The sequence below is a fragment of the Sorex fumeus genome, unplaced genomic scaffold, assembly GCF_029834395.1.
Source record: "Sorex fumeus unplaced genomic scaffold, SorFum_2.1 ptg000037l, whole genome shotgun sequence".
NCBI lineage: Eukaryota > Metazoa > Chordata > Mammalia > Eulipotyphla > Soricidae > Sorex > Sorex fumeus.
This window is the reverse complement of record NW_026606094.1, coordinates 6222985-6237667: the sequence shown is the minus strand read 5'-3', so window position 1 is coordinate 6237667 and position 14683 is coordinate 6222985. Positions and strand designations below refer to the sequence as shown.

General features: G+C 36.1%; 1 protein-coding gene across 1 annotated transcript; it reads right to left on the bottom strand.

Moving 5' to 3' along the window:
* Nucleotides 1–662: 662 nt before the first annotated feature.
* Nucleotides 663–9225, bottom strand: HYAL4 (hyaluronidase 4). Its single transcript, XM_056118449.1, has 3 exons — nucleotides 8272–9225; nucleotides 2988–3077; nucleotides 663–1073 (listed from the first exon to the last, which is right to left on the bottom strand). Exons 1-3 carry the CDS (start codon nucleotides 9223–9225, stop codon nucleotides 663–665), a joined length of 1455 nt encoding a protein of 484 aa, XP_055974424.1.
* Between the last annotated feature and the right edge of the window lie 5458 nt (nucleotides 9226–14683).

Sequence of the window (14683 nt, the reverse complement as noted above, 5' to 3'; positions counted from 1 at the left end):
CAATGCTTATGCAAGGAGCAATATTATCAGATGCTCCTCAATATTCAAATTGCTAGTCTGTAGGAGAATTGTTCATGGTGAGAAAGGTACCCTCTTAAAATAGATTCTCTTATGAGTAGCGAATGGTTTCCCACCCGTAGTTCCCTGGGTTCTTGAGAAAAGTCATGCCAGAGACTGTTTCTGCACTCAGTGCATTCAGAAGGCAAGGAAAACCCACTATGTGTACCTAAGGTTGCAATAAAAACTGTGTTTTATCCCTCTTGGTGGACTAAATGCCCAAACCACACACTGAAATGAACTCTTCTGTTAAATCAGTTAGTTACTTATAAATATGTAAAAAGTAAATTGTTAGTGGGAAAACCAGTCTTTGAAATCAATAATGTAATATTTGTAGGTGTAGTTTGATGTATACATATATCCATATAAAGACTGAACTACTCCTCTATTTCTACTTTAATAACAACTCAAACATTCCAGGAAGGAAAAAGAATGGTCCTGTGTTTTGTTTCTTAACCAATTCAGTGCTAAATAAAACAATATGTTTCTGTAAGTGACAAATCCACTGTCTACTTGAAATACCTTTCAACGGATTTTATGAGAAGAAAATTGTCTGGTTTCATTTCTTCCCTGACTTCCCTAGAGTGCATACAATCCTGTTAAAGTTAATTATATCTCAACTGAATGCTGTGAAAACCTGTTAAAGTCAGCAGACATAGTGTTATTAGTGAGCCAGAATAAGAGGAAATCCCAGTGTGGCCATCAGGCATCTTTGTTTCTCTGCAATCAGCACCATCATATTCCTGATAGCAATGACAAGAAAATTTCTCCATCATCACTGCCACGTCTTTATCAGATGCTTCTCCTTTCACATTGAAGTGTCCATCCTCAGATACCTCAATGTGGTAACTTGCTGGGTTTAAGTGAAGATAATCTGGAGCTTTCCACATCTTTCTTATGCATCTCCCATTGTTCCCACATAGGTGTAGGCTACAATCCTCAGCAGCTCTACTCACATTGACTATGTAGCTCCCTAAATCAGAATTTACAAATTGTTTCACTCTTGTACAGTTTCCCTATAAAAGTGGAAGAAAAAAAAGAGTTTAGTTTTACTGCTATTTTTTTAATGTTAGAGATGGAATGTAGCTCTGTAGATTTGCTTAAAATCTAATGGCTTGATTTCAGTTGATAATTTCTTGGGATCAGAGGTTATTAGGAGACCACCACCATAAGGAGTGATTCCTGGACACACAACCAACAATAGGATCTGAGAACCACTGGCTAAGTCCCTCAAAATAACAACAAAAATAACTCAATTTAAGATTTTTGTTAATAAAACATTGTATAAGTGGTGCCAGATCAAAAAGGGTAAGGGAACAAATAGGATATGGAAAATATATTAAGGTGGATGAAGGAACTGAAATCATATATGGGCCCACAGTATAACTTGTTCTGTTTTTCTACTTTACAAGTTAACAGGTGTAAAAAAGGGGAACAAATCTAAGTTAGATTCATACAAGAACTACTGTCCAATGGTCGCTTTTCAGGCAAATGTCATCTTTAATGACTGTCAGAACAAATTTCAATTATTCTATTCTATGAATTTATTTCTGGTTGTCAACCTGTGACCTTCTTGATTTTTCTTTAAATAACATACAGATATAGGTTTCCTGTGTTCTCGCCTTCTGAATATAATCTACACACTGGAAGTCCTGAATAGCTAGTGGGGTCACATCCCTATGATGTGCTTTTAACAAGAGTCAGTTGGTTTACTTCTTGATAAAACTTAACACATGAATGACATGAACTAGAGAGGAAATAAATATCCCAGTTGGAGAGCACTTAGCCCTGTCAGTTCTCAATTCTCATATATGGGCAAAGAGACTCAACTTTTCTATTTCATTGTTCCAGAATGATATCTTCATAGAAAGAGAAGGCTCCGATGAAATTCTAATAATATAATATCATGAGCATGCAGTTGAAGCCAGTTAGAACCCTGGCAATGAGTATGCATATGATTCTCTAAGCACCACTAGGAGTGATTCCTGAATACACAGCGGGGGATAAGACCTCAGAACCATTGGGTGTGAAATTCAAATAACAAGGGAAAAATTGATGGAACATATTTACTGAAGATACACCATAGTAATTCAAAGTATTATCAGTTACTATGTTATTAACAAACATGTTATTAACTGGGGCCAAATGAGAGCACACTTGGTAGGGCATTTACCTTGCATGTAACTGACCAGATTCAGTCCCAGACATTATATATGGTCCTCCAAACATTGCTGGGAATGATTCCTTAGTGCGGAGTTAGGAGTAAACCCTGAACATCTCTAAGTGTGGGCCAAAAATAAAAAAAAAATCAATCTGCCCCCCATATTTTTAGTATATAAGTGAGAAACTAGGAAGAGAAGAATTTGTGGGGCAATAAATATCCAAACTGAGAGAAATTTGAAGATGCATCTGAATCTCAAATTAATTAATTCTCAGATAATTTGCCCACTGTGGAAAAATAAGTTTAATGTAGAGAGTCAAACTGTTTCATCTGCTTCTATTTCTCAAAATAGGATACACTACAATGTAGTAGTTATGTGCAAAACTTCTGTGTTTTATGTGAACTCTACCACCATCAGCACACTAACAAATTTAGGGTTTTTATTCTGATCTCTTGCAAGGAATGAGAATAGTCTTTCCTGCTTATGAGTAAATGAGCAAATACAAGATCAAAAGCAGCATAATCTGAGTCCATTGCTTTTATTCAACAGGTGTCAGTATTATGACTACTGTCTAAAGCATTGGTGAGGTTCATTAAATTTCTTCTATGTATCAGGATAAGAACCTGTTTTTCCAAAAATAGTTTCTAGTTTTGAATTCTTAATCTAAAATTTTTTTCTACAAAGGTCCTGAAGTCTCTGATAAGAGTAAGCTCCTGGGAAGATAAAGTAGTTTACACAAGACTTACTATCTTCAAGATAGTGACTTACCTTAGATGAAGTTAGATTCAAATCTCCCCAAATTACAAAACCTGCAGCTCCCAAGGCAGCACTTTCTCCAATGGTGCTGATTAAGTCTTGCTAGATGAAAATGATAGAGTTCATTATTCATTTGAAGATGAAACAGCACCAGAGAGTAAGATTGAGAACACATTCATTAAATAAAGATAAATTTATTTTGTACTTTTCTTATAATACAAATTTTGAATGAACCAAGACTCCAAAATTATAGTCAATACATACTCATTAGATATTTTAAAGAAAAATTTAAGAGGACATTATGTTGAAGACATTTAGTCTGCAAAGAACCAACAAATCATGTCCAATTTAAGATAACTATGTATAACATTTACTATACACAACAAAAAATCAATTATGTATCTTTTTCTCAGAAACAGAAAGCAAGTGTTTTTCATCTACAAATATCAGCAATTTTTCATCTAACATTCTTAGATAAATTCTCTTTTTTTAGTATTTAATACTATCCCAAATGAGAAATTTGCCTCTGTCATAAAGTCATGAAGTTCTGCATAAAGTATCTGCAGTTTCTTTTTTCGTACACTCTTATATTTGGATCTTGCAACTATTTGTGTTTAATTTCTAATGTACCCAACATATAAGACTATATTTTTAACTCACCTTTACATGAAAGGCTGTTGAAATAACTCTCCTTAATACAGTTAAGAACCCACATTATTTAAGAAAGCCATGGCCAACAATGATTCTGAAAGCAGAGTTTCAGATTGGTAATTTATAATTGTAATCCTAAAGGATTATTGATTTCTTATGTATTTATTTATTTATGGCTATTTGGGTCACACCCAGCAAAGCTCAAATGCTCAGGGGTTGTTCCTGGTTCTGTACTCAGTACTTTCTCCTGGCAGAGTTTTTGGACCATATGGGATCCTGGGCCTTGGAACTCTGGAAAACTGCATGCAAGGCAAACAGACTACCCACTGTACTATTGTTAAGGCTTCTTGTCATCATTTTTAAGAGTCATATAGATGTAGAGTCAAATTTAGAGTAAAATTAAGAGTAAAATAACAATTATAATTATTATCCTTGATAATTTTGTTGAATTATAGACATTCCCTCTTTTTTGAGAACACTAACCATTCACCATTTACTATAAGGATTGCTTTCCACCATGCATATGCTGCAGAAAGGTAATTAATGGGAAATAAAAGAGTTTTTAACTGTATTTTATTTTGTTGTTTTGTAAGAACATAAATTCTTGAGTAATAATTCTCATTTTTTGACACTTTCATTGGGGAAAAGGCAGTGTGTAAAGGGGATCGGTTCTGGTATTACACTAAACAGTGCTCAGGGCTTATTCCTGCCTCTGTGCTTAGGGATCACACCTGGTGGTGCTCAAGCCACCATATGTGGTACGAGGGATCAAATGAGGGTTTATATGACACTTTTTCAATTAAAGATTATATTATTGGTTATATAAAATAATTTTTTCTCTCTGAAAAAATCATGGTACTTTTCAAAAAGAGAAGAGGTTTAATTTACACTATTTTTACTTTTCGAATGGTACCACTTTCATTTTCTATGGTCATGGACTCTACTGAACAGATCAGCGATGACATAGCCAGAACGAGAGAGGTTTGTAGAGGCTCAAATGAAATAGTGAAAGTGAAAATGTATTGAAAATTATCCATTATATCCACAAGTAAAAAACCAAGAATACCTGGTTGGTCAGTGTCCAGATGGTATCTGATATGCCCGGTCCCATTGCCTCTTGTTATGGCAAAGACATTAGGAACAGAGTTCCTACCTCTGATCACTTTGAAACTTTCCCTCCCAGTGTGTAGAGTTGATGCCATAATCAGAGGGCCTGAAACTCTTTAAAGCCCTTCCCTGAATTTCTATCATATGCATGCTGTGTCATTTTTAGATGCCTTTTAGGTCTTGAATACTTTTTTGCTTGGTTTTTTGGTTAGTTTATGTGTTTTTTATATGTTCTTTTTTCAATTTTAGAGGTGTAAGGGTTGGCATGGGAGTGGTTCATTTCCAAATAGTACTCTGGAGGCCCCAAGGGCCCCTCCTGGAGATTCTCAGCAAATTTGATCTGCAGCTCAATTAAGGCCAAGTAAGCTGTCCTGCAAGGACCCTTGCAGTACCAAAGACTCCCCTGGTCACTTGGGACTTGCAATAATTCACCCTGCCATATGTGGGATGGGAGAGGACTATGTAGTGCTGGAGTCTATCAGGACCTTCAGCTCAAATCAAGGTTTTGGAGCAGAGGTCAAGACATACAGATATCACATTCTCCACATTGAGATTCAGCCTCTGATGCTTCCTATAGAGCATATAAATACTGTGTCAGCTGTGAGGAGCTGAAGCATCACTAATGAGTTCCTTTTCTTGTCAGAGAGCATAGGTATAACTTACAGAAAAATATCATGCTTAAATTTACAATAAGAAAAGCTTTAATTATTTTTAAAGTTTGTATTTATATGTAGGTAGTGTAAACAATTTTCTATGAGAAATGAAGTATTGCTGTTTCCATATTCCTCAGGCTATGGCAACTGACTTTGAGTTTTTTCTGTATGCCAAACACAGTAACAAGTGTCACAATGGAGATGTTTCTGGGCCCGCTCGAGCAAATTGATGCACAATGAGAGGACAGTAACAGTGATTTTTCTTTTTAATATTAAGGCTTTGATACTTGTTTTAAAAAGTTACATATACACATTGTATTTCTTTAGATCTTTGCATTTTTGTACATATTCTTTTACTTGAGTTTCATTAAACAGGTAGGTAAGGCAATTAATTTACTAACATTCCTTTTAAAATGAAATACACATGGGCACTGAGGCCCACAGAGCTTATAATTATTATAAGTAGTTTTGCCAACACTAACATTTTTTGTACACACACAGAGTAATATGCAAATACTTTTAGCAAAATCATAGACATATTTCATGACCATTCGTTTCACTTTGGTATAAATCATCAAGAGGTTTTGCTTTTTTGTGGGTGAATTTTACAGCAAAGTGGAAATGGAGCATATACTAATGTTTTGAAACACTTGGAAAAATATCATGCCATTTAAAGAATTTTCAGAATAATATACTAGAGCTGTCAAAGGAACACAAAACTTCATAGGTGAGACTCTGTATTTCTCTGTTGTCAAGATTGAAGTTTACCTGATCCTTTCAGAAAGTGCAGAAATTACAAGTAGTCTAAACTAGTCTTTTCTAATGAGCACTTTGTTCCTAAATGTGTATTGAGTCTCCAAAAATAAAGCCAGTATCACTAACACGGGTAGTTGTTTAAGCCAATTATAGAAAAGAAAATCAAGTTTCACTGTAGAAGGTGGTATTTAACTTTCAATTCAGAGTCAAGACTATTTTGTAAAGCTTTAGATAACCCCTCTAAACTTCCCTCTACCTGGCATTAACCTTCCTCTCTTGGTAGTTTTTGTTATTGTTGTTTTTCCCCAATGTTGTTTTGTGGTTCCTATAGCACCCAGTTCTATCATAGCAGTTCAGCCCTGGGAAATAGTGAGCAGATTTGGCAGAGAAATTTGCATCAATGTTGGTACTGCCTTTTCCTCAGTATTATCTAGCCCTGATTTCTTAAGTGTTTTCAGTTCTCAGCTAAAAAATTTCTGGGTAGAATATCATTTCCCAGTGGAGACATTTTCTCTGCTCATCTCAATAATTCTGTGATAGGTATAAAATGTATCATCTATGTGACCTTGGGGAGAATAAGTAAGTTCTGCTCTCTCTATGTTCCACATAGACTTATGAGTCCACATGGAAACTTCACCTGAATTAGTTCTAACCCCTGCTTTGGAAACCTAATATTTAGGTTTCCATATTTATATTTATATTTAAATATATTTATATTTTAAACAATCTGGTGAATTAAAGTTTGCAATGGTGGAACCACAGGATATGCCTTTATGAGGAAAAATTGATAAATGATCAATATTCAGCAGTATATTTCTATGACAACAAGCTTTCTATACCATAAATGAAAAATATTGCAAATACCTCAGTCTTCTTGTCGTAACATTAACAAGTTTGCACATAATTAACCAAGTTAAAGAGTAAAGTGTTAAGATTCAGTTTATTTTTATTTCCTCTAGAAATTTCCTTTATGACTATAGTAACATGGAGAAGAAGAGAGAGAAAACAAGGCTGAAAGTTTACTAAAGTCACCCTCATTGTGTGAATTGCATGAGTACATATATATAAATATATATACGCATATATGTGCAGATATGTATCTGCAAATATGACTTAAAGAAAATAAATAAAATGAAACTTAGGCTTGCAAGTTATAACCAAGGGTTACAAAATGTCTACTAGTCACTTAATTATTGAATTTAGAAATGTGTACCACATTTGCCAACCTTTCATTAGTAGTAGATTCAATAGTAAGGTAAAGGTAAGGTAAGGTAAAGGCCCTCCCGTTGTTCATCGATTTGCTCGAGTGGGCCCAGTAACATCTCCATTGGAGATTTTGTTGTTACTGTCTTTGGCATATCGAATACATCACGGGTGCTTGCCAGGCTCTGCCGTGCGGGCGAGATACTCTCGGTAGCTTGCCGGGCTCTCCGAGAGGGGCGGAGGAATCGAACTCGGGTCGGCCATGTTGGCTGCGTGCAAGGCAAACGCCCTACCGCTGTGCTATCGCTCCAAATCTGTAGACTCACATACCTTTAAAATGTTTTCCAGTTCCTTTATTATATTTTTAATAAAAAAATTAATTGTCATTAAAATCATAAGGTCCTGTCTTTTTCTAAGTGCATAATTCAATAAAATTAAGTGTTTTCAAACTGTTGTGAGTTCCTAATACTTGATACCTTTCTGAAAACTGAAAAACATGTTTTCTTTAACTTGACATTTAAAATGGTTATGCCAAAGGGAGAAATATTTTCAATTTATATTCCAATATGTATAAATAAGCAATTCTTTGATTTTTCAAACTTCACCATCAATCATTTCTAAAATTTTTCCAAAAGATCAATTGAAAAGTAGAACAAATCTAAGCTGGGAAGTAGAAAGGGGTAGTATTTCTTGATATAACACCTAAAATATTCATACGTTTTTTCTGAAAAGAATAAAAAGATACAAAAACATGCTTTGCATAAATTCAGACTATATATAACTAACTGGTGGAAGGAAGAAATATTTTCCTGATTGAACAGACCATCAATTAATTGGAATTCCTTAAGAATAGGATTAAAAAGAAATCTCTTATGGATACAGGGAAAAATTCCTTCACCTTTTATCTTTTGCAAGGAGTATCTTACCTCAGAGAGAAAAAACAAAGGTTCATCTCTGTAACCTAGCCTTGTATATACAAAAACAGGTAATGCATAATCGTGAGATGTCATGGTAGAGATCCTCATGGATTCATGTACCCGAAACTGTGAGAAGAGCAAGATGTTTTTGCTGTCCCCAAGGGATTTCCTGACCCCAATGGAAGGATATAAAGCTGCACTGCTATTCCACAGCCAAGAAAGCTCATTGTTCCTCAAAACTTCCTCTTCAGGGCATGACCCAGTATAATTGTGGCCATCCACATTGTAATTGTGGCAATCGGGATATAAATAATAGCCCCAAAGGCCCTTGGGTCGGCTTTTAATTCCCAGTTCAATGGTTTCCTTCATGAAAGCTTTTGCGCTTTTTTCAAATGTTGCTTTGGCCAAGTATTCAATATCAATTGCAGATACATTTTCTTGCATGTTGGAAATAAGCTGTCTTGATTTCTCTCTGTAGACATTTTTGGTGTTCCAGTTCCGGGCCCACTGAGGCCGCCAGTATTCCCAGTCTATAACAGCAAGTCCACTGAAATCTTTAGCAGGGATGTAATAATTAATATCCTGGTCAACTTTTTCCAGATGTACTTGTAAACTTATGTTCTGGGGAAGACCCCCATTAATGGGAACACCCTTTGAGGTATACCACGGATAGTATCCTAATCTGTTGACATAAAATATAGTGACATTTTGTCCCCTGGCCTTAGCCAATGGGCTTCCAATTACCTGGAACATTTTCAAATTTAGTCTTATATTATATTTTTTTAAACACTGGTCTGTTGGAGCATTCCAAGCTGCTATAAAGGGTTTCCTTTGGTAGATTGGAAGACGGGCAGGTTTTAAAGGAGAGATAGATTTTAGAATGAAAAATATGATCAACCATGATATGAGCTGCAATTGTTGAATAACACAAAATTTCAATTGTCCTTCAGATAATTGTTTCATGGTAAGATAGGGAGTTTATGTCTCTTTTGCTATAATGCACTCCAGAAGACCTGTGGAAAAAATAATTTTCTGTTAGTGATTGTTTTGAGGAAAATAGCCTTAATACTGCTTTAAGATTCTCAGTGCTTTGATTTTTTTAACACAAAGGCCCTCCCGTTGATCGTCGATTTGCTCGAGCGGGCCCAGTAATGTCTCCATTGGAGACTTTGTTGTTACTGTGTTTGGCATATCGAATACCTCTCTGTAGCTTGCCGGGCTCTCCGAGAGGGGCGGAGGAATCGAACTCGGGTTGGCCATGTTGGCTGCTTGTAAGGCGAATGCCCTACCCGCTGTGCTATCGCTCCAGCCAAATTATATTTTTAAGTCAACTTCTTTAGCAGTTTTAAAGAGATAATTGAGATCTAGAAGCAAAAATAGTCATATAACTCTTATTCAGTTCAACCAACCTTCATAGATCAATTGACCCCAATTTTGAATGAAAAATGAAGACATGACCTGGGTCCTCAATGAAACTTATAATTAAGCTGAGATATAAAATAACATTCAATATCATTTTAGAAAGATCATCAAGCCCTGTGCACCATGATAAAATATTTTATTAAATTATTGTCATTTAACCTTGTAATAGTTCTCATCTTTTCAAATTATTCTATCGACTCAAGCAAAATGTGTAAAGTCTTACAGCTTTCTTTAGCTAGGATCCTGGTATGTGATTCAACTGGACACTTTTAGGGGCCATAGCAATGGTACAGGTGGTAGGGCATTTTCCTTGAGCAGGCCAACCAGGGTTGTATCCCCACCATCACATAATGTTCCCTGAACACTACCAGTTTTAATCTGTGTGCAGAGTCAGAAGTAATTTCTGAGCATCACTAATTTGACCCAAAAAAAGTCCCACACCCCACTGAAAATTAGATGTACTTCACTCATCTAATTCTGAGTTGAGCTCTTAGAGGTAATGAGTCTGAGAGAGGTAATTCCAATAGAGACAGAAATTTCAGTGCCGAGGGGTTGGCATTAACTGGTGTGGCATCCAGAACTTTGAATTGCTGGTGCTTGCGGTAAGTTGAGATATTTTTCTCAAGAACAAGAAACTTTTTTTCTCAAGTTAGGCAAGTTTTGTTGGAGTTACTTCTAACAAAGAACCCAGAGGTTCTTCCTATGAAATCTATTACTATTTAATGTGAATTCCCCCTTCAAGTTGGCGCATTTAGCGAAATTATCATTTTGCACCACCAAGTGTCACCAGACAAATGAAAACAATTCTGAGGCCTAACAGTCTATGATGTATACAGTTAAATAATTTATAAAATTTTATTGAAAGACAAATGTAATAAGTGGATATATACAGAATACCAATTTATGAACATGACATAAATCTTTATTCAGTCATTGCATCAGTATATGCTCTCCACAGCATACAGAATCAGATTATTAGATTCAGTTAATCACTTTTTAAATTATTTTTATTTTATAAAGTAGTTTATAATATTTGATTACATTTAATATTCAAACACCAATCCCATTACCATTACAACTTCCCCCGACCATATTTCAGATGTTTCCATCTGGAACCCGAACCCCTGCCTCAAAGCAGAACTGGAATTACATATTTTGTATTGTTTGTTATGAAAAACTGCTGAAAATGCTCCCAAAAAGTTCCTTGAGGAAAGTGTGAAGATTATTGTATTTCACTGAGGGGCCATTAAGCCCTTCTATAAGAGACCACTAACATGTTGTTGAAGGTTGAGCCTTTTGTGCATATATTTATATATCTATAGATATATCTATATATATTCACATATATGTATATACATCTGTAAAAAAATATTTCCCTCTAAGATTAGTTGCCTCCTACTTTGAACACCATCAAATATGATGTGGTACTCTTGCAGTATGGGTAGGGTGTGTGGTATGAAATGCCATGCAGTCCAGGAATAGTTTGACTCATGAATGAAACTTGGCTCTTATGAGTCTCCATGAGCTTGGCAGTGGTGGTGGAGGAGGAGGAGAAGGAGGAGGAGGAGGAGGAAGAGGAGGAGGAGGAGGAGGAGGAGGAGGAGGAAGAGGAGGAGGAGGAGGAGGAGGAGGAGGAGGAGGAGGAGAGCAGCAGTATCTACAGTGATACTACAGAAAGTATGGCACTTGCCTTGCAAGCACTTACCCAGGTTCCATCCCTGGAATCTCATATAGACCTCTGGAGGCTGCCAGAGTGATCCCTGAGCAGCTGAACACAGCGGGTATGACGCCCCAACCAAAATTATCAAGGAGAGGGGAGTCGGGAGGAGAGGGAAGGAAAAGGGGGAGAGAAGGAGAAAGTTAAGGGAGGGAAAATTGAGAACACAATTTTCAGATTTCATATATTAGCAGAACTCAGAGTTAAGCTCCTTTTATCTCCCTTTACACATAAGCTATATCATAGATGAATAAATTCAAATAACCTCACTCCAAATTCACAATAAAATAAAGCAAATCTAGAACACTTGGCTTTATGCAAAATCCTCAATTTTTAATTTAAATATTGCTTCCGGGGCAAGGAGGTAGCTCAAATTATAAGAGCACTTGCCAAGCATGTTGCGAAGCCCTGAGTTTGGTCCCCAGCACCACCTATTGTACCCTCCACCCAAAGCATCCTGGTGGTCCTAGTGGCCCCTATAAAAATTAATTATCACTTCAATTCCAACATAAAGTAATGCAATATAGAATGCTTTCTCCAACTGTCCCTGGGAATTGTACTTTTACTAACAATACACACAAAATTTTTTTTTCTCAATCCTAACTTTTGTATTTAAAAATTAATTGAAAAATTCTTTATAATGTTACATAAGTTTCAGGTGTTCACCTTTGAAAATGAACATGGCTGTATTGAAATTGTACATGAAATTTTGTATAAAAATCCAAATCTATCCTCCACCATACATAAGTTCTGTTTTTCCCAATTTACGTAGTCCTTTCTCCCTTCCCTCTGGTGACACTTAAAGGCCACTTTTATCATTTTTCACTCAGTATAGAGGAAAATGGTCTCTGTGAAACCTAAACAACAGAAAACATCCTTCTTCTCTCTTGCTGAGTGATTGGTATTATTTGAAAGTCACAAAACTGTCCGTTTTTTTCTGACAGCATTCAGTCTAGAGCAAATCTTAGTTTTCTCAGATCTTTTAAAAATCACCAATCCAAAGCTAAAGATCTACAGTCTGTGCTTTCTGACACTGTCATATAGAGACATAATTTCCTATGGTGTGTGTTTTCTTTAATGCAACAAGTAAAGCACCTAACTCATTCAACCACAGGTATTGTTCTATTGGTCTTGATAATTGCATTAAGACAGAGGAACATACTGCTAAGGAAAATTTTATTAACCATTTACCATATTCCAAAATTACTGAAACATCAACAGTGAATCAAAAAAAAAAGAAAACAAATATGTTTCCTCAAAGAATATAAATTCTTTAAAAGTTAGTAAATAAGTAAAAAATGCATAATAATCTATCAAAGGTGGTAATTGAGCAGCGACAAAGTGCCAAGGCAGGAATAAGCATGCCATGTTTGAGGAACTCTGAAAGAAAAGAAAAGAAAAAAATGGTAGAGAAGGCCTATGAAATGTAGTCGAAGCTCGGGTTTTCACTCTAAGGAAAAGAGAAGGAATTAGTGAATTTTGAGAGAGCAAAGATAGTCTGACTTGGATCTAACTGAATTCCTCTAGATGCTTGGTTTAGACAAGTCTGAAAAATAAAGGGCATTAGAGAAAGTAAACAGAAGTTGTTGGGAGTCCAGGAGAGCTATGAGGAGAAATTCATTGAGACAAGAACGGCATCATTGTACCCAATATGATTCATATTGGTCTTTGACATTAGAGAGAAAAACTTCTGGGAAAACCTTAAAAAAATATATGACTCTGGGTGATAGTACAATGGGTAGGGCGTTTGCCTTGCACGTGGCTGACCTGGATTAAATTCCCAGCATCCCATATGGTCCCCTGAGCACTGCAAGGAGTAATTACTGAGTACAGAGTCAGGAGTAACCCCTGTGCATTGCCAGGTGTGACCCGTGTACCTCATGGTGTTTCACTAATATAAACAAAAACAAAAAAATAAAAAAATATGACTCAGTACCGATATGATAGTAGGAAGAATTAGTTTCCCATATCTATAATTTTATATTTCATTTATTGAATAATACTAGAATTTTTATTCATAGGCTTTTTTATGCTTCAGCAAAAGCATTTATTGATTGTTAAGGGATTTTTGTTTTTAAATTGAATTCCCATGAGATACACAGTTTCAAAGCTGTTCATGATCAGGTTTCAGTCATTCAATATCCCAACACCCATTCCTCCATCAGTGTACATTTTCCACCACCAATGTCCCCACCTCCTGCCGCCACATCACTCTGTCACTCCCCAATACCCCAGGCTGCCTCATTCATAGGCATTCTTCTCTCTCTCTCTCTCTCTCTCTCTCTCTCTCTCTCTCTGTCTGTCTTTCTCTCTCTCTTTTTCAACACAGATATTGAGAGGCCATACTGTTTTGTTCCCCCCCCCCGATTCATTTCACTTAACATGATACACTCCATGTTCATCCATTTATAAATGAATTTCATGAATACATTTTTTTCCTAACAATTGCATAGTATTCCATCGTATAAATCCTTGTCCAAAAACCAAAAGTGTTTGGGAAGACATTGTACAAGCCATAAATTCTATATTGGATGCCCACTGCACCCCCAAATCTACATTCTTGTTAGAATTTTAAGTGCAATGGTTTATTTCTAATAAACTAAGGGAAGTTCTAACTAAAGAGATAGTTCATTGCCGGTAGTAAACATATGTGCAAAACATTTATCATAATAGATCCACTAGGTACAAAACTGTTTCGTCCATTCTGAAAAATTATTTACTGGCTTTCTAATACAAGCTATTAGAGTGAAAGTTAATTAAAGATCCACTGGTTTTATTTCTGTTATTTTTATTATTTATTTTATTATTTATTTTTATTAAAGCTGAAGAAAAAGCAGAGTTTAGTGGACAGAGACTTGGCTACTAACTTTGCTCTTACATTATTATAAAGAACTTAGCTCCAGGGCCAGGGAATCTCTGGGCATGCGCAGCTAGATCAATCTCATAGCAAAGCCGGTTTTTTCCCCTGATCTGCGGGAGACGGGAACTGAGCCCCAGGGCTCGGCAACAAAGCTGAAGGGGACCCCTCTCCTCCTTCCAATCAGGTACTAGCACAGGGACACTTTCCAGAGCCACGGCCGCGAAATATTCTCTCACTACATATGTCCTAGGAAACATAAGCTACCTTCTTAGATGGAATCTTCTCTATTTTAGCTCAGCCACTAGAAACACAGTAGTCAATAACCCATAAGCCTATCTCAACTCACACTACATATCAAGCAGAATAGTAACAGTAAACGTGAAGGACTAAACCACACTTGTCACAATGGTAAAGCAATGCAA